This window comes from Candoia aspera, chromosome 17 (assembly GCF_035149785.1).
Source record: "Candoia aspera isolate rCanAsp1 chromosome 17, rCanAsp1.hap2, whole genome shotgun sequence".
Classification (NCBI taxonomy): Eukaryota; Metazoa; Chordata; class Lepidosauria; order Squamata; family Boidae; genus Candoia; species Candoia aspera.
Genome location: NC_086169.1, coordinates 7,854,262 through 7,880,505, shown reverse-complemented (window position 1 = coordinate 7,880,505; position 26,244 = coordinate 7,854,262). Strand labels below are relative to the sequence as shown.

The window sequence follows — 26,244 nt, the reverse complement described above, 5'->3', positions numbered from 1 at the left end:
ACCGATCATCATCTCAAGGAGCAACCATCCTTTATTTAGTCTTGGATGGACTGAATGGTTTACGAGGCTCTTTATAACCACCTCCAAACCTCTAATTCAGAGGGCCAGTCCTGCCTCCTCTTGCCTTTTCCCAATATCCAGCTTTCCAGCCACATTTGCCTTAACAAGCCTGATTTCTATTGTCATTCAAGCATCCTTCATGATCTTGTCTAAGTCTGCCACTGCCTTCCTCCCCAAAAATTCATCTCCCCTTTCCTTCCCTAGCGTGCTGCCCATCTTTAGCGCTTCTTCAGCACAAGGAAATAAAACCATCCGCCACCTTCGCTTCCTTGATGTTAAATGGAAGTTCGGGAAGATGCTGGTTGACATTACCTTTGTCTTCTTGATATTTAACATTAACCTGGATTTTTCACTTTCCATTTTTCCTTTTATAACGAGCTTTTCAAAAGCTTGTCTAACAAAGCAGCGTCGTCTGCGGATCTCAAATTGCTGGCGTTATATCCTTCTTTTTCGATTCTAGCTGTCATTTCCCCAGTACTGCAATTTCTGTAATACATTTGCTCTGGGTGTTAAACAAATATGGTGACAGTCTCCTTTTCAGAGCCACTCTCTTTCTTCAAATTCAGCCTTTTTTCCCCCAGTTGCTTTTCTTCATTGCCCAGGTCTAATCAGACCTTCTGGCCCTTGGCCTTCCTCACATCATTCTGGTACATATACAGGTAGTCCTCGCTTAACAACCACTCGTTTAGTGATGGTTCGGATTTACAACAGTGCTGAAAAAACCAACTTATGACTGGCCCCCACATTAGAACTGTCACAGTGTCCCCGCGGCCATGTGATCACAATTTGGGCACTTGGCAACCAGTTCACATTTATGACCATCACAGCATCCCGTGATCATGTGGCCATCATTTTCGATCTTCCCGGCTGGCTTCTGTCCAGCAAAATCAACGGGGAACCATGTGATTCACTTAACGGCCATGTGGTTTGCTTAACACCTGTGGTGATTTGTTTAGCGCCCGTCACAAAAAAAGGTCATAAAATTGGGTCAGATACGCTTGATGACTGCTTCACTCAGCAACTGAAATCCTGGTCCCAATTGTGGTCGTTAAGTGAGGACTACCTGTAGTTTGAACTTTTCCATATAACTTTCTTCCCGTCTGTCGTCTCTCTTCCGCGATTCTACTTTCGCATCCTACTGTAGCTAGACCTTTTCCTGCAATTTCACCGCTCTTCTTAAAAAATCCCTCCTGCTCCTTTTCTTGTTCTTCTCCTTCCCTTTTCCGCATACTTAACTGAGATCTCTTTCCACGTCTCTTCTCACCCGAAGCTGAAGGTCCCTGTTCAGCTGTTTGTTGCCTAAGGCGACCTCCATCTTTCCTTGGCTAGCACAACAGTTTCAAAAGTTGCTGGAATCTTTTGTTCCCTTTGAAATTTCAGGTTCTCTTCCTCCCGTCTCTGCTTTTACAGGGCCTCTTATCTTTTCCCATTGCCGCCTCTCAGAGTGTCTTTCCCATGGGATAAGCATCCTGCATCTACTCCTTATGTCGATCTTATATTCTGACTGTATTTCACCTCCTGGATTTCAGAACCAAAATTTAGGCTGCTCATCTGACACCAAGGTTTCACTAGCTGCCCCCAGAAGGGTCCTGGCTGATGGATTCCTTTAGGTGGTCAGTTTAAGGTGTCTGGGGGGGGCAAACAAGAGGTCAAGATGGCAGCCCCAACACACAACGGAAGCCCTGGTGGTGCATCAGCGAGGTCCATGTGTCAAATCTGTCTTTCCTGTGCCTGGCGCAGATCTCGAGCACAAAGAAAGAATTCTCTGCTTCCCTCCTGCAGTTACCCAATCCAAGCCTTCCAGTCCTTTCAGGCTCAGCTGCTTCCCCAACCTGTACATTTCCACCTCCCTTCATTCATCCTGGGTCCTTTCAAAAGGACCTTTAAGCACCTCTTGTGGTTTGCCATAGAACTCCTCGGCGTCTTCCGCTGCTGCATCTCTAGCAGGGCAGATGTTGAAGTTCCGTGGATACCCGCTGATCCAAAATAGATATGATCCCATTGCTTATTTGGTTATAGCTAAGCACATATTCAGCAATATCGTTTGGGGGCGTTCCATTTCTTCGCATGGTCTCAGGGCCTGAATTGAGTCGATCGAGCCATCTTCTGACTCGTTGGGCATCCTGCTTCAACCAAGTTTTCCTCGGTTGAGGCTTCTCACATTCCATGGTGTGTGCGTGTGTTTCTTTCTTTCCAAAGGCAGGAAGGCAACCGTTTCAGTAGCGGCATCGTCGGTGTCCAGACTTCCTTGCAGCTTGGGACTCTCCCCACCTGGCCCCTGCATCTACACGGCAGAAGTTCGGCGCTCTTCCTTAGTAACTGTGCGCCTTCCAACTGGGGGCCAGCGGATCTCACCACCCAGCATCTGAAGTTAATTAAATCTCTCATCCGTACAGTTTTCTTGGCCCCAGTGCAAAGCGCCTTCTTCCAGAGTTGGCTCTGGAGTCCCCGCCTAGGTGGCCCGGCTTCTCTCGTGCCTGCAGAGCCCACCGCTGTGGATGCCTGTTGGCCGCACAGCTTTCCTCTGGGTCGCACCATCTGCGGTAGCCCTGCTGGGCGCGCTACAGACGCTCACGCCACTGGCATTGCTCTCAGGGTCTCGGCAGCAGTTCAAGGTGGGCATCTGCTCTGCAGTGATCAGCTGGGGGCATTCTTCCTTGAAACGGAGGCGGATACTTGAAATTAATTCAGAGGACTGCCAAGATAGCCGGTGCCACAGAAGGCAAACCAGATGTGGAACAGTTGAAAGAAACCAGGTATGTTTAGCCAGGGGAAGACTCGATGGTCATATGAAAGCATGTCTCTGAAGACAGGTAGAAGAGGGTAGGTTTGGATGTGAGCATTTAAAAAAAATTATCTGTGATAAGAGTTTGACATGCAAGCGAATGGATTAGCCGAGGATGGAAAACCTTGTGGTGGTTTAATCTTTCTGAGGGGAAGAAATTGGATGTCATAAACTTGAAAAGGGATGGGATTTTCTTCCTTTTTCCCTAGAAGTTTCAAGCTGCTGCTAAGGCTATTTTACAGTTTATAATGCAATTTTTTTGTGCTCCCCACTTCTGATCACTGGCTTGTTTGTGTGTGTGAGAGCCTGTGAGTGTTTTGCAATCAGTGCAATGCTCCAACCAGTGCTGGAGTGAAAGATGTCTCCTTTAGACTGGACGAGACTGTTTGCTGGCAATTAGGGATGAAACGGTGAAAAAAAAAGTTTATTTCTCAGCTTGGAACACTTGAAACGGCCATTCTGAGCGCAGGGCATTCTGAATTTGGAACATTGTGCAACTCCTTCCCTGCTGGCAATGACAAAGAGAGGAAATATCTCGGTACCCAAAATGACCGTTCCTTCGAACAGTTGGTGCTGGATCCAACCAGACGGAAGAGACTCTGGATTGAATCCTAAATGGCGTCGGGAGGCTAGTTTAGAAAGAGTGACTGTAGGGCTATCAAATTCAACATTAATGCAGGCAGATCAAAATGCAGGGACTGCTTCAAAGAAGCTGGAAAACATGATGGAGGAATGTCAAAGTCATAATCATAAAAGCTGGGCTGCCTGCTATGGATTTGGAAGAGGAGTCGTCAAAGGCAAGATGGCTTCTGGTAGAAAACAGGGAAAGAAGAGGGACAAGGATATAGGCGATCCCACAGATCTCCTCCAGCCTTCCAAAATGCATCTTTGAAATGTTCGGGGGGAAGGGGGGAATTCCTAAAGTTTGGGGTGGGGACGGGCCACGTGGGTCACTTTAGCCCATCTCGTCCCCCAGTCCAAGACTCCTGCTTGGCTGAAATTCAACGCAGACGCGCCTGTCATGGCCTGGATGGGAAAAATTAGGCCTTTCCCACACAGAACTTAACCAATAAATAAAAAAGCAAACTACAAGTCGTGGGAAACCTAGTTGCTGAGATCAGAGTTCCTACTAGTGGAAACTAAGGGAAATGATGCTGTAGCCATCTGGGGCCTGCATGGGGAGGGGTGGGGGGGAGGCCCTCCATGCATTGCGTATTTCATTAAGTAACGACTTTCCCCCCTCCATTTCCCCCAGTATTGTGCATAGCAATTAATGTATACAGCAGGGTTTCTCAACCAGGGTTGCGTGGCATCCTCGGGTTCCGCGAGAGGTCACAGGGGTTCCCCGGGAGATCACAATTTATTTAAAAAGTTATTTCAAATTCGGGCAACTTTGCATTAAAGAGGAAAGTTTCATTCTTTATTTTTAGTTTAAGAACATGGTTAATACATATAGACAGGCCTACCCATGAAACAAATATAATATTTTGTAACTTCTGGCCTATATTTGAGCCTGAATGTGCAGGGGTTCCCCAAGCGAGGCCTGAAAAATATTTCAAGGGTTCCTCCGGGGTCAAAAGGGTGAGAAAGGCTGGTACAAAAGTATTAATTTTTTAATTAAAAATTGTATCTTTTCGTTTCTTATATCTATATCTATATATCTATAATATCTATATATCTATATCTATAATTTATTATATTTAATTTATAAAAATTAATATTTTTACAGTTATTTATTAATGGTATTTATATTTTTATCTATTGCATTGGAATTTTATATTTACTGTTTTATTTGATTACTTTTGTTGTAATCCTCTGGTGGGAGGAGATGGGCAGTGACACATGGGATAAACAAACAAACAAACAAACAAACAGACTTAAGAGGAGCAGCCCTATAGGCTGGTGGGCCATTCAACAGCACCATCTCCTTGGGATGGAGAGAAAGAGAAGAAGAACGGAGGATTTGGGTCCAGCTCACTCTCAGGGTGATGCAGGAAAGGGGAGGCCCCTGCAGAAGTTGTCAAAGGGAAGCTGCATTGTTTATTTTTTTAAAATACATTTATCTGCGGTGTTTCTATTCCACCTGTTCATACCAACTCATGTTATGTTTGCATACAGAGAGTCATTTCAGCTTCTCACCAACCTCTTATGAGCAATACTTAAAAAAAAAAAGGTAAAGACTCTTTTCAAGAACAATCAACGAACTCCTTCTCCATAACTAATGCCTTTTTAGAAGAGCCACGACAGAGAGGCTGGGGACATTTGCTGGAAAGGCTCACGTACTTCCTTCGTTTCCACACACCAGAGATTCAGAAGCTGGCGTTCAGGGTTGGGGGCAAAGAGGGCCCCTGAGCACATCAGAGCATTAAGGAGGGATTGTGGCACCAATTTAGGCACCATTATTTTTAATGGGGGACCAACTTTGCTGGGGGAAAGGGGAAGACAAGGAAAGCATGAGGAGTGCATGCAAAGTGTGACAACAAGCAAGTAAAATATGAGTTTTAGCCCTTCATTAACTGCAGAAAAAGGAAAAGATAAGGTCTCCTCCAAGTCATGCCCAGTTCCTGGTGACTTCAGGGACACTTCTATGAAGTTTTCTTTGCAGCAACATGGAAGTGGTTTGCTACTTACTTCTTCCAGGATATTTTTTCAAGCCACTCTAGCCTTTGGGATTCTAATGGATCACCTGGTGGTCTCCCATCCAAGCACTAACCAGGCCTCCTTGCTCAGCTTTTTTTTTTTTTGAGATCAGTCCAGGCCTGCTAGGCACTTTGCTGCAGACTAAAAGTCAAGCCCCCTTCTGTATGAATTCAATGCCTCTCTTCCCTGGGCTTTTTTTTTTAACTTGTCTGTTTAGCCTACAGCTCTGGGATTTCCTAGTGGCTCCTATCTAAGTATTAATCAGCCCAGAACCTGTTTAGCTTCTGGAATTAGGTGCTGCTTCCTATTGGGATACAGAAGGATACACTGTGAATCATGGGATAGACCAAACAGAGCTAATAGACCCCAAATGGATAAGAGGATTTTCAGCCAGTGGGTGCCTAACACACGCCACTTTCTTCTTTATGGATTCAAGGAAAAAAGACACAAAAACCAGCCAGAAAACATGAAATGGATGGCCAATGGAAGACAAGGAGGAAGGTCCCTGGCAAAATTCACTGAATGTGACTGGGTAGTTCCATGCACACAAAAATGTAGTCTGATTACCCTCATAGCCTGTGCATCATGCTGAACCTGGTGATGGAATTAAGCCCTTTTCTGGGCTGGCAAATGGTACCCTGAACCATAAGCCACAGCAATCCAAACAATGAGCCAAGGCGAAAAGTAACCCACATTGGGATGCTGTAAAACTAGAGCTGGATGGTCTTTCACGGACCAGCTTTATGAAACCGGCCATCCAGCCCATTTGGGGTACAGCCAGGAATCTCTGCAAAAAGGATTCTGCAGTTGAGGGGTGCTATGGATTTGCAGGAAACGGACCCCATCGGAGTTTGCCTGTCTTTCAGGCCAAGCTGGTTTGAGTGAGGTTGCCCATCACCTCCCAGGCTGGCAAAGGATGTGCCAAGGAAAGTTTTCTGATCTCAAAAAGGGTTAAACGTTTTAAAACAGCTCAGGATTCCTCAGTGAAGAGCAGGAACAGAGCAAACACAGCTGTGTCTGTGGGATAGTTTAGGGGCCAGCACTTTAGGTAAGATGGAAAATGGGTTAATTCAGGAACCAGGTTAGTTAAATGGGTTGTGCAGAAATTTGGGGACTTCAAAGCCACGAAACTGGACACCCAGCCCCAAAGCCTCAGGACCTGGGCTCTGTTGGGCTTTCTGCACCCTCTGGACAGGTCTGGCTTGGCCCACTTTGGCGAGAGGGTCCCCGCTCTGGCTTTCTTTCAAAGAAAGGCAGCTCAGCAGCTCAGCTCAAATTTGGGGAGGTTTCTCAAAATGGCAGGTCCAGCTGTGCACAACCCCCCCCCCAATTTCCTAGAAGACAAGCTGCAAGATGGTTCTGTGGCTTAGGTGGTGGACCAGGGGTGGGGAGAGCCAGATTCAAGTCCATGGGGAGGACACTGGACCGGTCGCTGTCAATCCAGCCTACCTCACAGGGTTGTTGTGGGGAAAAAGGTAGAGGAACAGAGTGCTAAGTAAGCCACCTTGAGTTTTGGAGGAGAGGCAGGATAAATGAATAAATGGATCAAATAAGGCTACTTTTCTCCTTTTTCTGTGTAGGAGGAAGCCTTTTTAACATTTTTATTGCAGAGGCCCACTGTCCCCCTCTTAAAGCATCTGGGTGCTGTTCACTGACAGAGACATTCTGGGGAACAAAAAGGATGGGGAAAACAGGAGCTCTGCATTGCCACAGGCCGCCTTTCCACTTCCTTCCGTTTTATTTCAACAAAAAGCAACATTTCAAGCAACAGAGGGACAGAGAGGCAGCGACTACCTCATCTGCTCCAATCCACCAAGATGGACACTCTTCCACCTTGCCAATCGTCCTCCCGCAATCAGCCCCCCCCCAATTTCTTACTATGTGCAGCTGTAAGTAGTCTCCGAGTCCAGAGGCACTGTCCACCCGCACCAGAATCGCGTTCTTCTGATGCGTACTGAATCCCACGGCCAGCCGGTCGGCCCGCGTGCTGGGGCGGTCATTCGGGGGCCAAATGTATGTAATCAGCGCCCCGCCTTTCCCAAAAATGTATGTTGTGCCAGCTAGAAAGAGGAAGGAGAAGGAACAGTCAGCAAGAAAGGCCTGTGGAACTCCTACCTTGTCAACAGGATTACACTTCCTTTACACAAGTTTTTGGCAGATTCCTGCAGGCCAGAAATAGAGAAACGTCTCCCTCCAATCTGCCCCAAACTGTAGGTGGCTCAGAGCAGGACTCAGCTGACCCCCAACAGCCCCCGTACGACTAACATTTGCAGGTGCTCTGGAGGACTGTTCTGTCAACTATTTGCCTGCAGAGAAAGTCCTCCCAAATGGAGCACCAGGTGGTAAAACCCGGCTTGGCAACTTGCCGGGCACAGGACTTTCCCAGGGAGAAGGTGAAGGTGTAGGGAGAGAGGAATAAGCGGTTTTATGACTCTAAATTATTGTATTTTCTATTAGGCAATTGTTACGTAGCTGGTGTATCTTTTATTTTGTCCCCATCATCTTGAAGCAAGGCTTTGACACTGTCTGAGATGGAAGAAAGTTTATTGATTGATAGATACTTAATTGAGGTTTATGAGAGCAGGAAGTCAGAACATGTGCAGAGTGCTTTGGCCCTCATCTAGCTGCTCCAGGCCCTGAAAACCTTCCTTGATTTTCTAGGCTCTTGTTTTTTCCTCTATTTTTTTCTTGCATCTGTGTCAATGAGATCTCTTTCACTTAGATTGTTATTGTGACTCTCAAAGCTCTGCTAATTACTGCAAACAACCTCAAACCTTTTGAAATGACAGGCAGCATGGAAGTAGACGCTTAGTGTAAACAAACAGAAATGAGAGCCTAGATTACGCCACCACGCACAGGTAGAAATCAGTGCTCAACGGGGCTGTTGGTGCTTTCATCACACAAGTTTATTCCAAGGAAGAAATCATGGTTTGTAAACAACAGTGGAGAGGGTTACACCTTTCGCAGAGCAGGGGTGGGCAAACTACAGCCGTCATGCTGTATACAGCCCTTGGCCCAACCTCACAGGAAGAGATCTTCTTCTTGCAATGTGGCTGATGCAAATTGTACACTTGCACAACTGTGGCATGAGGCACGTGACACCACATCCACTCCTCCTGATGGGCACAACATGAGCTGCACTCACACAACATGCTCAGCCAGGTCAGAGGAAAAACTACCAGTTGCATTTGCCCCACACTAGCAGATTTGGGGACGGGAGGAAGCAGGGGCTTCGAGAACGTTCACCCGCAATACTGGGAGGCGTGCGCTGCAAAATGGCATCCTGGCTACCCACTTGTAATACTGAGTGTCCGGAGTCTTGTACGGCCAAGTCACTAAGTCACAGCTGCGTCGACCAGCCTCTTGTCCAGCTGTACTTAAGGGGAGGTGGGTGTGGCCCACCAGAAGATCTGCCAGAACCTGTGGCTCCCATTGCAGATTCAGAGGGTGGCTTCAGGCCTGCCTCTGGCTGCATTCACACAGTGCTTTAGGGATGAAACTACAGGGGAGCAGATTTATATTAGATATTAGGAGGAATTTCCTGATGGTAAAAGCAGTCATCCAATGGAATAGGTTGCCTGGCCCTGGGGAAAGGAATCCATCCCAGCCTTAAAGTTTTCTCCTAACATTCTAGTCCTCAAGAGACTTCAGGGAGGGGTGGTTTGGGCTCTGGCATGCAGTTTGTCCTAGCCTGTTTGAAGATCTCTAAAGGAAGGGGAACATGCCATTGTACATGCCTGGCACATGAAGTGGTCTCTTTCCCTTCCCTGGAGGCCTGCAACCAGAGACTGGCTAGCCATCTGTCCAGAATGCTTTAGCAGATAGGCCCCGAGCAGTGGGTTGGACTAGATGACTTCTGAGGTTACCTTTCACTCTGTGATTGAACGCCCAAAACCAAGGGGGCAGAGGCCACAGTGGGGCAAGGAGGAAGTCAGCTGGTGGGGACGGGGACTTGCCTCTTCTCCTCCGTCCAACCCAGGCAGTGCCCATCTGTTCACGCAAGAAGACTTGGGCTCCTGAGCGTCACTCAAGACCAGTGCTTCCCGACCTTGGCAACACCCAGCTGTATGGGATCCAACTCCCAGAATTCTTCACTATGGCCATTCTGGGTGTGGAATTCTGGGACTTGAAGTCATCCCATCTAGAGATTGGCCAGGTTGGGGTCCCTGCTCAAGACAGAGAGGAACTGGTGCCAACGTTGCACTTCTGGCTGGCTGGCTAAGCCTGCAGACCTCAGGGGACCCCCCGCCCGACCGCCATTCCGGGTGGCTCCGCCCCTCTCTTCAGCAAGCGCATTTCGACATAAGGGCTCTGCTCATACAACAGCCTGGGCTGCTTCCCTGCAGTTAACCAGATCCTGGTTTGCTCAGTCGAACTAATTTTGGACTATAAATTAACCACTGAGTCACATTATGCACTCAGATCAAATGTGGTCAACCTATTTACAATTCTCGGGCTGTATTCACACAGCATGCTGGGCTTGGCTAGCTATTTCATCTGTTTCCGAGTATGCACAAAACACCGAACCATCGATTAACCCAGAAGGCTGGGTTTGCACAACGTACAAAGCCAGGGAAAAAAATGGAGATTAGCACTAATCAAATTTACCCTCACCTTCACATTTTCTGCCTGCCCAGCAGGAGAGAGACAGCCTCTCGGAGCAACCCTTCAGCACGCCTTCAACCCCACCGGCTCTCCGGCAGGCCTTGGCATGCCTCGTCCTTGCAGACCTTGGAGTGTGAGGTTGCCGGATTGCTGAATCGGTGCCTCCTGTTCTCTCCACAACTCCGCAAGAGAAAGAGGGTCAGGTGTTTTAAACAGTGAGCAGGGGCTGAGATCGAACTGAGTTTCAACTTGCCAAACTTCTCCACTGCCAGGAGCTGGTTGTGTTTGCGTAACACACCCAACTAAGCCAGGTCAAGACCCAGCGGCTACATTTGCAAACAAGCAAAGCTTGGTGAGTTTTAACTTTGGTTCACCTGGGGGGTGGTTGTGTTTGGGGTGAACCCTGCCTGTTTAGCTAGGTTAAGTTCCAAGGGTTACCTGAACACCAGAATAGGGTCTGCTCGGCAAGCCAGCTAAGGGTGTTGGGTGGAGCCAGCCTGGTAGGGGAAAATTCCCGTACCAAGGCTGGATAAACTGGAGGCTACCCTTCTTTAAGACTGGGGGACGCTGCGCCTCTGTTGTTCACCAGTTGGCTGTCCCAGTTTGGTGATGGATGTTGCTGGGATTTGGGGAGGGTGGCTAAGAGCAGGCTGCAACTCAACCTCTGCAACCCAGGCTAGATTTCTACCTGCAAAGAATTCCTTCCAACGCCGGATGGGACAATCTTCTGCAGCAGGGGAAGAGAGCTGCTTGGAACCAACGGGCACTGGCGGGGTTGGAGAGCGTGATATGAGCATTCTCACAAAATGGCTGAGGGGGGGCGGAGAGGGGGAGAGGACCTTGTCTACTGACAAAATGGCAGCCACAACAGGGTGGCCACTCAGACACAAAGCACATGGCCCAGGCTGTAACCCTCCCACCGGATCCTCCATCTCAGCTTGCTTACTTACTCAAGCGAGCCTGTTTCCAAACTGAGTCATTTGCCATTTTTAATTTTCCAAGAACGCAGCTACGGGCCGAGGGAGACCCAGGAGCATTAAACCTTCCAGCCCACTTGATCACTAAAAATCCCCGAGCAACTGTAAATAAAGATGATGCTGGGAAGGGAGGCTTTCTCACAGCACACCAGCTTCCTCTTGCATTTTTCTTTTTAAAGAGGCACAGAGCCTGTCCCCAAATCAAAGCCTTTTAAGACCAAGAATTGGGGCCGAATGATGCGGGGAAACCTGGGGGAGCAGAGCGGGTATCGGGGCGGCTGCCTCACTCAGATGCCAATTTGTATCCAGCCAACCTGCCCAATGCCCAGCAGCTCGACCATCCCTGCCCTAGTCGGTTCCCACGGCCAGTTTCCAGGGCGTGCCTCGGCCAGCTCTGAGCCGGAACATGAGACTCGCCACCCACCCGGCGAGCTGCTCCAGGCCTCGGAAAGACTAATGCATATTTCATATCTCCACGGCGCTGCAGCAAATGCCTGGCAAACTGAAATGTGCACGCACGCATCTTTCGTTCATGGAGCGAGGGCAATTTCTCCCACCCTTTCACTCTCAGAGTCCTGATGACGGGATGAAACCCTGATGCCACCAAGAAGGTTCGGAGAGAGAGGAATGGGCCAGAAGACCGGGGTCTAAAGCCTCTATCGTCTCCCAATTCAGCCACCACCCATGGTGGGTTGCGATAAACATCAGCCCCGATTTTTGAGATCTGTTAGATTTGGGAGAAATATCAGTGGCGCTGTTTGGGCAGCACTGCATTCACACAACTCATTGAACCAGAGCTGCGGAAACATCTGGCAGGGGAAAGACTTCGAGGTTGCATTTTCACAACGGGCTTGAGCTGGATTTGTTTTAATCTTAGACATTTTTTCTGGGCAAAGGGATTGGGTGAACCCAACCCTTTCAGAGAGCACTGCTCTGGAGTTTTTTAAATTTACATTTCTTAACAATTAACCATACAGCGGAGTATATATAGAAGCAAAATATCTACAGCCTAATTTAATTAGATTATCTCTGAACCTGGAATAGGGTAGCAGACGATCTGGATAACTTCGTTGTGCATAATTAATAAGTTTAAACCAAGCAAAGTTAAAACCATCTCCGGCATTATTGTGATATTGCTGTCTTTTTTTTTTAGGAGTCCATTTTTCCATTAGAGCAATTTTCCAGCGTATTTGCCAGCTTACGGAAATACTAAAATCCTTTGCTGCTTGCCAGGATCTTGCTTCTACAGCACCTGTCTGGCTGCAGTCAATCAGAAAACCATCCATTCCCATGTTTCAAAGTGTTGTGTGGATTATCAAAAAAACTTTAGGATCTAATATAATGGCCTAAGTTGGGACAGACAGTTCATGGCTGAGTCCTCTGCATGAACTCAGAAAATCGATTAATTCCAGAACCAGGTTAAATGTGTCCCATGAACCCTGACACTGTTTTCTAATCTATTCGGCCTTGCCAAGGGGTCCAACCATCTTGAAGCCCCCTCACTTTCAATAGCCTTTGGATCCTTTCCTATGGCAGGTTTTGAAGAGAGTTGGGCTTTTTCATGGACTGGGTTATTTGGACTATTTGCTGCATTCATTTGCTGGACTAGTTTGGAAGGGCGGATACTGATTTCCAAGCGAGGGTGGTGCTATTTTCTAAATATATTTGTAAAGTTTATTTATTTAGATGTTTATAATACCTGGGAAAAAACAGCACAATTCATGGCTGCTGGATTAAACCTTTCTCTGGGTTAGCAACTAATCTTGACAAACATCTTGCATAAATTTATTCTGTTGTTTTTAAACTGTGCCTCTTATGAAGTCGTCATCATGATCATGATCATGATCATCTATATCCTGCCTTTCTTCTTGAAGGACGAACTGAGAGCAAGCTGCCATCCCAGACAAGCCACCATTCCTGGGCAGACCCCCTCCCTATTTTAAATAAATGAAAAGCAATGCTTGTGACCCTGAGTGGAGGGTCTTCCTCTGCCATCTTGCACCCCAATCCTGACCAAGGACCCATCCAAGCGTCTGCTTGATCTCCTTCCTCTCTTTTGCAAACAGACGCCACCAGCTTCAAGGGCCACCTCAGTTTACTTCTCTCTCCTGCCCAGAACTTCACCGTTGCAGGACTCCCCCTTGCCCCCCACCCTTAACTGGATGACAGGATCTGAGGCATCCCCTTTCTGAACCAACTGTAATCCCCATGTAGGCAGAGACCGTCTTTCCTAGCATTGCCAGAACCAAAAAGCTGTGGAAGGGGACCTCTATCATCTCAAGGTGAGTCTCCCTTGTACGAATTGCTTTCTGTAACTCACTCCCCTGCCCTGACCCAAATCTCTAGGTTTTATCTCTGATTCCCCCACCCCAGCTGATTCCTGCCAAGTCTTTCAATCTCTCCTCCGCAGGGAGACCAAGCAATTTCACAGTTATTATTTCAAGGTATGAGAAGATCTACTTGGAACATGCAGGAGAAAGTTTCTAACTGTCCATAGTTTCCAAACAGAATAATGATGCTAATAATAATACTAACAATAACAACAACAGCAGCCACAGCAGCAGCAGCACCACCACCACCACCGAAAGGCAGCTTTACTTTGAACAGCTGACATCCTGCGACGATACCTTTAATATTATTAAACAACAACATCTGCCTATCCCAGGTCCTTGGGAAGGACTCAGTCGGTGGACAAAAAAGCCAAATCCAGTCCAAACAACTGGCTGACTGCAACCAACCATAATAATAATAGTAATAGCAACAGCTTGGGAGAAACAGGACCAAGAGATTTACTCGGGAAACAGATTAGTGCACAAGCTAAGCCTGTAAAAACTGTGCTCAGCACATGCTCAGGAACAGTGTATCCCGGTGTTCTACATTTGCTTTCTTAAGGCCCTGCTCTGGACCTAGAAAAACTGCTTTCTGCAATAGGCCAACTTACCCATAACTGACAACTGCTCCAATTTCATGGGTTCACACAACACCCAAAACTTGGGTAAACCAGTGTGTTTGCTGTGTTCACAGAATACAAAATTCCCGCAGGGTTCACACAACCTGCTGAACCCTAAATGGCCCAGCCTCGATTTAGCCCAGTTTCTCATGCTGCACAGACCATGCACCACACCCCAAACTCATGCAGAGGTTGGGTTTGCACAATCACTGTGGCTAAGCTTGGGGTTCGATGTGTCATGCAAACACCTCTGAGCCAGCCTTGCCGATACAAATCCGACGCTTTGAGGTGCAGCTTCTGTTCGAACCCCCCTCAGCCATGAGAGACTGGGTGTCAGCCCACCAGCCCCTCAAGGTAGACCAGACTTGGAAACCAAAGTCATGGATGCTAATGCTACTTTTATTATAGGGGTTAAAGTAACAGAATCTTGCAAGTCTGAAGACACTTCCCGCCTCCCTCCCTTTATCTTCGTGAGAACAAGGGAGGGCCAAGTCTGAGACGCTTCCTCAAATTACATTTCTGCCCCGACCCAGATCTCTTTTATCTGACTGCTGTCTTGCTTGTGGCTGTTCCTTGGGGTTATTCCTTTCTGCCCATTACACTGCCCTCTGAGGTAGGCCAGGTCAAGAGAGAGACGCTGCAGGAATTCCAGGAATGATACTTTATTGTTGCAGGGCATGATAACAGAAACTCAAAAGCCTGTCAGAGTTCCTCCCTGTCTCCTCTTATACTAAGAACATCAAGATGGGGTTATTTTGAGTTTCTTCTCACAGTTGCATCACTTTCTGGACTGTGTCATCCCTCCTCCGGGTCCCTCCTTCATGGCTGTCTCACGCCTTCTGCAGGTCAGCTCTAAATTCCTTCACACCAAGCCTATTCTGGCACAGCCTAACTAACCCGGAAGGATTGTGTGCGCACAGCGGCAGGCGCGGGGAAAAAACCCTGCACGTTGCCACAGATTTTATGCAGCTGAAATGCGTCACAACCACAATTGCCATTCGTTGGAGAATCCCAGGATCATATTCGTCCGCCAGCCTGTCCCTTCTGGATTAATTCACAAACTTGCATTTCCATGCTAAGCTTGCATTAGGACGAAAAGCCAAAAGCCCCGTACCAAATACAACAAGCACATTAAGCCATCCTTTTAGACATGCAGGGGGGAGGAAGCATTAGGCAGGGCTTCTGGGGATCAACACCTCTCCCCCCAATTGCCATCACTGAAGACCTCAAGGGCCAGGCTGGGGACAGACGTTGCTGGAGAAGGCCCAGCTATGTGGCTGCTGGGAGTTGACACCGACAGGATGGCACATAACTAGAGTACTCACACGTCCTTCAGCATCCCAGCCCACAGCCTGTTATATCTCATGGCCCTGTAAATATGGATCTGGGGAGCACCAGCATAACCCCCAGTGCTCAATCTCGGCTAAGATTTCCAAGACTGGCAGGGCGGCAGACAGGTGGGTGGGCACGGCAGCCTGAGCTTTTGGACTTGGTATTGTTCTCCCCATCCCCTTCTGCATGGCCCCGCAGCGTGGTACACCCACACCAACCTCAGCTGTTCAGGCTCCAAACCAACAGAAGCAGGGAGGGAGAGGACGAGGGGGGAAAACATGAAAATGTAGGTCACCAACAAGATGGCAAGATGCTCCCCCCAGACTTCAGGAGGGGGGAACGAGCAGCACTGAATAATTCATCTTCCCATTAGGGCCCAAGGAAGGGGGGGAAGAGGGGGAGGCACACACACCACAGGACCGAGCCAGAGACCACGCGCTGCAGAACTGCTAGTGCCACGGATGCAGAAACGTGGGAGGGAGGTTGGCCATCAAGGGACACCGTTCCCCTCTTTGGGCGGGGGAGGAAACAGCAGAGGACCAGCCGTTGGAATCGTCTTGGTGTGTTTCTGCGCATGGACAGAGCGTCACCCCCCCTCTGTGCTTCTGGGATTAAGGCCTGCAGCTTCAGGACCCTTTTCTCCCAGGGAAAGCTGTGGGACCTTTTCCAGCCACACGGCCCTTAGTCAGCAAATCTGCATGGGCCGATGCAGCAAAACACACAGAGAATTCTTAAACGCTGAGCTGTGAGTCCCGCATCTCAAATCTGCTCGGCTGTTACGAAACCTTGCAGCTCCACGGAAGGGCTCCCTGGTCTGCTGGTGTTGCTCACCTGGCCAATCGCCTATTATCTGAGTCGGGGGTTTCTTGGGAGGGTTGTCCTATGGCCATCTCAAATGCACCCCCTAAGAGCATCTTGCAGCCCTGGGGGTGTGGAGTGGACCCTTGGGCATGGAGGGGCTTGCCAGGCAAGAGGGCCAAGGGGGAAATAACAGCAAAGGGTGTCGCTCAAAAATACAGCCCAAGTTGCAAAACTTTTTCCTGTCCAGGCAGACCTCTAGATGTCTTTGGCTTGACCCACAGAGAGATGTAATTACTCAAAACTGGGCCAGTGGTCTTCACCCAATACACCGCAGTACCGAGACATCCCTATTTAAAAATCTTTATGTGGAACCATGAGGACTGGAAACATGTTTTTTTTTAAATTTAAAAGGAAAAGGCCATTACCAGTTTTCAGTTCCCAGATTTAATCTGAGACATACCCAGGCAGAAGGGAAAGGAAAGCAGACATCAAAGCCCAGAGTTGTTGGCAGTCAAGCGGCATACAAATCTGATTAACGAACAAAACTAAGTAAGCAGCAGATGATGCTGAGCTAAATGAACTGACACTCCAGCATCGGGCAAGCAACCTTCCTGAGGCTCATCTGCTAAAATCTGGAGGGACGGCAAGGTGTCCATGCTGATGCCGCCTTTCCCGGCCAAGTCAAATTACACTGTGCTCGAGGGCAAAGTCCAGGGACTTCTGTGGCTTTGAAGCCGATGTGCGTTGTGCTCACTCGTGCAATTTTCATCTTGTCCTTCAGTCTAACAAAATCCACAGGGCGGCTCACACAGGCTTTCAGATGGCAGGAAACAAGAGCCGTCTCGGTGTCAGAGAGCCTAAATTAACACAGCGCTGGCAGGCAGGACAGCTGGGCTTGGTAAAATCATGCAACCTGGTGATGGAGTTAACCTGTTTGGCGGTTCAGATAATAAACCGGCCAGAAAGTGGCCAGAGAAGCTAGGTTTGCCCAAAGGCTAACACTATTCCAGGTTAAAACTAACCAAACTTAGGCGTTATGTGAATGCAGCACCGAGGTCTCCATGCGACCTGCAGAAGTGTGCTGTGGGAGTCCATCCTGAGTGCAAAACTGCGCTGCAGAAGGTGGCATAGAAATGAAAGGTTTCTCTAATCAAGCCACATTAGCTGGGTTCTTGCTGCATGTTTTCCATGGTTACAGAATTAATCCATTTCCTGGGTTTGCACCATGCCCTGAATCATAAACTAAGGGAGTCTAAGCTGAGCCCCTTGTATTTGCAGGAGGCCAGGGTGTTGCGATGGGAAGCCAATGGGCTGGGATCCTCTGGATCAGGCCAACAGGCTGAATACCATGACCCCATCTGACCCCCCAGGAGGAAATCCAGGGAGAGTCGTCCTTGAAAGAAGGGGGTGGTGGGAAGGGAAAGAGCATCTCAGTCCCGGACAGTCCCCTTGGCCAGTATGCAGGAGCGGATGAACACAAAGGCCACGGGAGGAGTAAGGCCTAACAGTCATTCAGCCGAGAACACGCTTCAGCCCTGCCTGGACGAGCTGGCTTGTCCAGCCGAGCAGGAGCCTTGCTTGACAGCAGCGGGCCACGTCAGGGCGCGGCCAGAGAGTTTATTCACAGGTAGAGTCGCACAAATCCATTTATTATTTGAGGGTGTCATGACAGCACACACTTGCTTTCCATCCAGCCCTAAGTATTTCACAAAATACTCTTCTCCTTACGAAAAGCAAGGACCTAGACAAACTAAGAAGAAGCTTGCGCAACTTTCTGTCTTCCAAATTCATTTCCACCACCCATTAGGAACAAGAGAAAAGGCTGAGTTAAAATGGCCAATCTCCAGCCACTTGTCTCCAGAGTAAAAAGGAGCAAAGTGACCTTGCAAGTTGATAATGGCTGGGTGGTCCTCCCCCAAGCCTTCTCCAGGTTGCTGTTCGCAAGGACCCAAAGTCCTCCAGAATGGAGCTGAAGTGAGGAGGGAGACTTGCTAAGTCAGTTTCTCAACCTTGGCAACTTCAAGATGTGTGGACTTCAACTCCCAGAATTCCCCAGCCAGCAAAGAGTTGAAGTCCACACATCTTGAAGTTGCCAAGGTTGAGAAACACTGTGCTAAGTGATGGCAACCATGGGTTCCCTGGAGCTACATCCACCAAAGAGCTGGACAGGATGGTGGACAAGGTGTCATGGGGCTACCAAAGCAGCAGGGAGAGACTGCAGTCACCAAGACTTTGAAGCAGCAGGATGGGGACCTCAAGGACAGACTGCGGTTCCAGGTTCAGGAGCAGAAAATCCCAGACCTTCTACCAGCCTCGGTCAAAGCCAACAGTGCTTAGGATGGGAACTGTGGTCCACCAACACCTGGAGAAGGACCACCAGTTCTCAACCCTTGCTTAGTAGCTGAACAGACCATTATGTTGCTTCCTTGGTTTGTGGCTTGGCCTCTTCTCCAAACGCAGCCTCTAAGGTGCATCAGCTGTGATGTCTAGGCCGTGTGCACCTCTCCCACCTTGGCTTGTACGGGAGACCATGGTTAAGCACACCAGGTGTGTACCTGACTTTATTTATTTATTTATTAATCATATTTGGCCACCGCCCATCTCCCCCAAAAGAGGGACTCTGGGCAGTTTACAATAAAATCAAGCACGAACTATAAACATTAAAATCTCATAAAAGACTTTCTCTGTCTAAGCTCGGAATCCACTACTTACAACAAGCACAATGGATGTTCTCCCACAATCCACCTGCAAAGGATGAAATTCAGCTTTGCAGGTCGGTGGCAAGACAGACCCTTCTCAGATGGCCTTGCTAAGGATACTCCCCGCTCTCACCATCCAGGATGCTGAGCCAAGGGGGGAGAGGGATGCTACAATGGAATCTCCCAGCAGCTGCCCATCCCTGGCTGCCCATTCCAACGCTCAGCGAGGCTGGCCCTGGATAGGAGATCCAAAGGAAATTCCAGGTCTCCATTGAGATGGAAGGGAAAAAAAATCCTAGCACGGGGCAACTTTCATACATGATGCATCCATGATGTCACGAGGATTGGAGCTCAGCTTGAGAGAGTCCTTGTCTTTTACACTGAAGACCGCCAGCTCTAAAGGAGCTCTCCCATTTCCAAAGCAGCAGGCTGAGCTGAGCAAATCCCTGTGATGTGTGTGTGTGTGTGTGTGTGTGTGCGCGAGAGAGAGAGAGAGAGAGAGAGAGAGAGAGAGAGAGAGAGAGAGGGGGGGGGAATGAAATTCTCCTACCCCCTCTTTGCACCCACCCAGCAGGCATCTTACACTCTTCCCCCTCCAGGTGTGCAGGCTGGCGTTAAGGACCGCCGCCGTTCTCATCCCATTAATTCCATGCTTTTATAAAATAAATATTGATACCAGCATTGGCGTGCCATGAATGGCAGTGTTTTGGCATGAGTAATGGGTCCTAATGGGGGTTTATTTTTAAACCAAGGAAACTGACAAAGATCATTAGAACCTTAATAGAAATTCCATCATTAGCATAAGTATCGGAGATTAAAGGCAGAGATTTCTCCATTTTCCTCTGCAAAGCCCTTCTTTCTTTCTAGATGCACGGAGGGGGAGGAGGGAAAACCAGCCTTGGCACTGGTTTGCTCCTTGGCGCTCCTGCTGTTCTGTCCTAGGGGATGAGGGTCTGATCCGATCCTGGAGCATGGGAGAAAGACGGGGTTCGGGAACCGAAGTTGGAAGGGGCATGGGAGAAGGAACCCCACCCTTTTCACTCCCAGGGTGGCAGCCGGAGTTGCAGCAGTCCAGCCAGGAAGAGACGCAGTCTGGAGTTCCTGGAAGGCAGAGGGGCAGGACACCTCAGATGTACTCCACTTCTGTCTTGAGTTTACGAGGGGGATCTCACCAGCTACCAAAGGGAAGGGAGGTTGTCAACCCTCCTCCAGAGGCAGCAAACCAGTTATTATCCTCTACAGCAGTGTCTCTGAACCTCAGCAACTTTAAGATGGGTAGACTTCAACTCCCAGAATTCCCCAGCCAGCATGGATGGATGGATTCTGGGAGTTGAAGTCTACCCATCTTAAAGTTGCTGAGGTTCAGAAACACGGCTGTACATACATCGAAAGTAAGGTGGGGGGCTGGGGAGCAAAACCCTTTCACTGAGATGCCAGCTCCAATTTTTTAATGCCCTCTGTAAGTCCAAAAGCAACCCAGAAGAAAAATGTAGGCGATCATTGAAATCATGGCTCATCCTGGAAACTTTTCTGACTATTCTGGCTCCCTTTGGGAGCAGAGCCATCTGGCCTTTGATGATTCCCCATAAAAGGAGGGCAGGACCCCTATAAGGTCAGAGGTCATGGCAAGCACAGACATCAGAGTCCAGCAGTAATTTTTTCTGTAAAAGTAGCTCTATTTCCTTTTTTTAAAAATTGATGCTTTAACAAAGCATTCTGCATACTGTAGAATTTTATCAGACAGTAATCAAACTGCATCACTGACAAGCAGAAAAGAACAGCACTATACCAGCTGGGTGAACAACACTGAAAATTGGTGTCGCCGCCCCACCCCAAAAAACCCGAAGGCGGAAGGTTCTGAGTGGCATATTTGGATCGTGTTCTGCATTCTGATGCTGCAAAAAAGTGCCAATTAGCAGCACATAAATAATTCGCCAATTAATAGGCTTCCTTCCCAGTTTCCAGAAATATGGCAAAATGTTACAGGACTGACCATAATCAACATGTTTCACACGTTTGAAAGCTACATTTTTATCCTTGGTTTATTCTCCCAGGATGCCATCTGTAGCTTGGCTGAACTCAAAAAATTAAAAAGAAAAGGCTGTTTGCTGAGAAAACCTTTTGCATTCAGAAATTCTGTGCCAAATCTCGAACACCTCTGAAGCGGGCTGATAAAAGGTCTTCTCCAAAATCCCAGAAAACTGTCCCTAGGCAAAATGAGGACATGCTGGCTGGGGATGCTGGGACTTGAAATCCCGACACATTTGTCAGGCATCTGGTTGGGAAAGGTGTCTGCAGAATTTGGGGTTTGCAAGATTTTTATTTGGCATATTTGTTCCTCAAAAGAGGGCGATAGGAAAGCAATCTGAAGGTCTGATACTTTCAGTTCCCCATCAAAATTCAAGCTTGCCCCAGAAAATGTGCTTAAAGATCATTTTTTAAAAATCAGAGCCAGACACATAAAAATAAAATTCACACCCTGTGGTTAGCCATAATGTGATCTGTCCAGTTGTCCAGATTTCACTCAGCATGTGCTGGGAATCTGGCCAGTACTGTAAACCACGGTTTGTGACTTTGCATGATGCACGCACTGTGGCCAAACAAACCATGGCTTTTCATTACAAAGGTGGGCAACCTCTCTCTCTCTCACACCCACACAGGCATACGCACACACCATTCTCCATTCTTTCTAACCTCTTTCCGAAGGATTCCTGCAGCATGGAAGAACATCCATGGCAGTGTTTCTCAACCTTGGCAATTTAAAGACGTATGGACTTCAACTCCCAGAATGGCTGGCTGGGGAATTCTGGGAGTGGAAGTCCACACATCTTTAAGTTGTCAAGGTTGAGAAACACTGGTCTATGGGGTCCATCTGGGACCTTAAAAACAGCTTTTTTGTCTGTGTGTGGGTCTTCGAGTCAGTCTCAGCTCTTGGCAACTGCCTGGACTAGTCCCTGCAGTTTTCTTGGCAAGATTTCAGAAGGGGTTTACCATTGCCTCCTTCCTAGGGCTGAGAGAGAGTGCCTGGTCCAAGGTCACCTAGCTGGCTTTGTGCCTAAGGCAGGACTAGAACTCACGGTTCCCTGGCTCCCAGCCTGACGCCTTAACCACTACACCAAACTGGCTTAAAAAAACAAAATAGCTTTATGGCCAGCCAATTCCCACTTTTTTTTTTAATGCAAAGATCTAAAAATATTCATGCTCCATGCACGCACAATACATTGAATCAGGTCAGTTAAAGGCTGGGAGGCTCCATTCTCACAATGTACTGAGCTTGGTTAGTTTGAACTTGAGTTTAGCTTGGCTCTTAGTGTAGCTCTTGGGTCAACTTGCCCTGTTTGGGTAGTTTAAGGACTTGATGACGCAGCTAGCTCAAAGCCAAAAGGACGGCTAGCGGCCGACGGCGCTGGTGGTGAACGGCGAATCCGATGTTCTAAGGATCAACACGCCATTGGAACCTGGAATGTAAGATCTATGAGCCAGGGCAAACTGGATGTGGTTATTGGTGAGATGTCAAGATTAAAGATAGACATTTTGGGCGTCAGTGAACTGAAATGGACTGGAATGGGCCACTTCACATCAAATGACCACCAGATCTACCCCTGTGGACAAGAGGACCACAGAAGAAATGGAGCAGCCTTCATAATTAATAGTCAAGTGGCGAAAGCAGTGCTTGGATACAATCCCAAAAACGATAGAATGATCTCAATTTGAATTCAGGGCAAGCCATCTAACATCACAGTGATCCAAAGATACGCCCCAACCACAGATGCTGAAGAAGCTGAAGTAGAGCAGTTCTATGAGGATCTGCAGCACCTACTGGACAACACGCCTAAAAGAGACATTATTTTCATCACGGGAGACTGGAATGCTAAGGTGGGCAGTCAAATGACACCTGGAATTACAGGTAAGCCTGGCCTGGGAGAACAAAACGAAGCAGGACATAGGCTGATAGAATTTTGCCCAGACAACTCACTCTGCATCACAAACACTCTCTTCCAACAACCGAAGAGACGGCTTTATACATGGACTTCACCAGATGGACAACACCGAAACCAGATTGACTACATCCTTTGCAGCCAAAGGTGGCGGACATCTATACAGTCGGTAAAAACAAGACCTGGAGCTGACTGTAGTTCAGATCACGAACTTCTTCTTGCACAATTTAGGATAGGACTCAAGAGATTAGGGAAGACCCACAGATCAGCTAGATAGGAGCTCACTAATATTCCTAAGGAATATGCAGTGGAGGTGAAGGGACTGGACTTAGTAGATAGGGTCCCGGAAGAACTCTGGACAGAAGTTTGCAAGATTGTTCAGGAGGCGGCAACAAAATACATCCCAAAGAAAGAGAAAACCAAGAAGGCAAAATGGTTGTCTGCTGAGTCACTACAAGTAGCCCAAGAAAGAAGGAAAGCAAAAGGCAACAGTGATAGGGGAAGATATGCCCAATTAAATGCAAAATTCCAGAGGTTAGCCAGAAAAGATAAGGAATTATTTGTAAACAAGCAATGCGTGGAAGTGGAAGAAGACAATAGAATAGGAAGGACAAGAGATCTCTTCCAGAAAATTAGAAACATCGGAGGTAAATTCCAGGCAAAAATGGGTATGATCAAAAACAAAGATGGCAAGGACCTAACAGAAGAAGAAGAGATCAAGAAAAGGTGGCAAGAATATACAGAAGACCTGTATAGGAAGGATAACAATATCGGGGATAGCTTTGATGGTGTGGTCAGTGAGCTAGAGCCAGACATCCTGAAGAGTGAGGTTGAATGGGCCTTAAGAAGCATTGCTAACAACAAGGCAGCAGGAGACGACGGCATCCCAGCTGAACTGTTCAAAATCTTGCAAGATGATGCTGTCAAGGTAACCCTATATGCCAGGAAATTTGGAAAACACAAGAATGGCCATCGGATTGGAAAAAATCAACTTATATCCCCATACCAAAAAAGGGAAACACTAAAGAATGTTCAAACTATCGAACAGTGGCACTCATTTCACATGCCAGTAAGGTAATGCTCAAGATCCTGCAAGGTAGACTTCAGCAGTTCATGGAGCGAGAATTGTCAGATGCACAAGCTGGGTTTAGAAAAGGCAGAGGAACTAGGGACCAAATTGCCAATATCCGCTGGATAATGGAAAAGGCCAGGGAGTTTCAGAAAAACATCTATTTCTGTTTTATTGACTATTCTAAAGCCTTTAACTGTGTGGACCATAACAAATTGTGGCAAGTTCTTGGTGGTATGGGGATACCAAGTCATCTTGTCTGCCTCCTGAAGAATCTGTATAACGACCAAGTAGCAACAGTAAGAACAGACCATGGAACAACGGACGGGTTTAAGATTGGGAAAGGAGTACGGCAGGGCTGTATCCTTTCACCCTACCTATTCAACTTGTATGCAGAACACATCATGCGACAAGCTGGGCTTGAGGAATCCAAGGCTGGAGTTAAAATCCCTGGAAGAAACATTAACAATCTCAGATATGCAGATGATACCACTTTGATGGCTGAAAGCGAAGAGGAACTGAGGAGCCTTATGATGAAGGTGAAAGAAGAAAGTGCAAAAGCTGGCTTGCAGCTAAACCTCAAAAAAACCAAGATTATGGCAACCAGCTTGATTGATAACTGGCAAATAGAGGGAGAAAACACAGAGGCAGTGAAAGACTTTGTATTTCTAGGTGCGAAGAGTACTGCAGACGCTGACTGCAGTCAGGAAATCAGAAGACACTTAATCCTTGGGAGAAGAGCAATGACAAATCTCGATAAAATAGTTAAGAGCAGAGACATCACACTGACAACAAAGGCCCGCATAGTTAAAGCAATGGTGTTCCCTGTAGTAACATACGGCTGCGAGAGCTGGACCATAAGGAAGGCTGAGCGAAGGAAGATCGATGCTTTGGAACTGTGGTGTTGGAGGAAAATTCTGAGGGTGCCTTGGACTGCCAGAAGATCAAACCAGTCCATCCTCCAGGAAATAAAGACTGCTCACTGGAGGGAATGATATTCAAGGCAAAACTGAAATACTTTGGCCACCTAATGAGAAGACAGGACACCCTGAAGAAGATGCTGATGCTAGGGAGAGTGGAGGGCAAAAGGAAGAGGGGCTGACCAAGGGCAAGGTGGATGGATGATATTCTAGGGGGGACAGACTCGTCCCTGGGAGAGCTGGGGGTGTTGACGACCGACAGGATGCTCTGGCATGGGCTGGTCCATGAAGTCACGAAGAGTCAGAAGTGACTAAACGAATAAACAACAACAATTTAGTAATGGGTTAAATGTAGGTGTTAGGTGTGTTGTGTGCACCCAGCCCTATAAACATGAGACAGTAACCCTAGGGGCAAACTGATATAAAATCAATACTGACTTATGTCATATTGTCATTGTTACATTCTTTGGGAGGGAGGTTTAAAATCACCTGGGGTGGGGCAGGGCCAAGAAACCCAACTTTGCCACATGGGCTTGGCATTAAGAGGTGAGAAATTAAGATTAAAGAATCCGTGCCCCTGAACACAGCCACTTTGGCTGTGGCTGCTCAGAGCCCAAGATCATAAGGCTTGTTTCACACACCAGCTGGGTTCCGCCAGCATTCTTCCCAAAATAAATCAAGATGAACCAAATTGTATGTGTCTGAATGTGGTCAGTACTTCTTTAGCCAATCAATCAAACCTGCTGTGAGGATCTAGCCACTCTCACTGCAAGGACAAACAAAATAATGGGTGTGTAGTGATTTTCTTCCTATCTTTCTTTCTGTTTGTGCACAATGGTGCAGATGAGAGGGAGGGTGGATGATTTGTAAAAGGAGATGGCTGAGTTCACACGACACACTAAGGCTAGATTAAATTGGTTTTGTTTCCAGTTTAGCTCTCCTTACGAATACAAGTAGTCCTCACTTAATGACCCCAATTGGGACTGGAATTTTGGTTGCTAAGTGAAGCAGTCATTGAGCGACCCAATTTTACAACCTTTTTATGGTAGTCGTTAAGCAAATCACTGCGAATGTTAAGTGAACCATGCAGCTCCCCGTTGATTGATTTTACTTGCCAGAAGCCAGCTAAAGGTAAAGGTAAAGGTTTCCCTTGACGTAAAGTCCAGTCGTGTCCAACTCTAGGGGGCGGTGCTCATCTCCGTTTCTAAGCCTTGGAGCCGGCGTTGTCCGTAAGGACCTGTCCGTGGTCATGTGGCCAGCATGACGACACGGAATGCCGTTACCTTCCCGCCAAAGCGGTACCTATTGATCTACTCACATTTGCATGTTTTTGAACTGCTAGGTGAGCAGGAGCTGGGACTAGCAATGGGAGCTCACCCCACCGCGCGAAATGGTGATCATGCGACCATGGAACGCTGTGACAGTCATACATGTGAACCAGTTGCCAAGTGCCCAAGTTGTGATCATG

General features: G+C 47.8%; 1 protein-coding gene across 11 annotated transcripts in view; it reads right to left on the bottom strand.

Moving 5' to 3' along the window:
* The window catches only part of NRXN2 (neurexin 2), a 326,517-nt gene that overhangs the window by 76,211 nt on the left and 224,062 nt on the right, over positions 1–26,244 (bottom strand). For all 11 annotated transcript variants that reach the window (XM_063316920.1, XM_063316927.1, XM_063316922.1 and 8 more), the window contains one exon: positions 7,364–7,545. In XM_063316920.1, the coding sequence (XP_063172990.1) occupies positions 7,364–7,545 (182 nt within the window). The remainder of the gene's footprint in view (positions 1–7,363; positions 7,546–26,244) is intronic.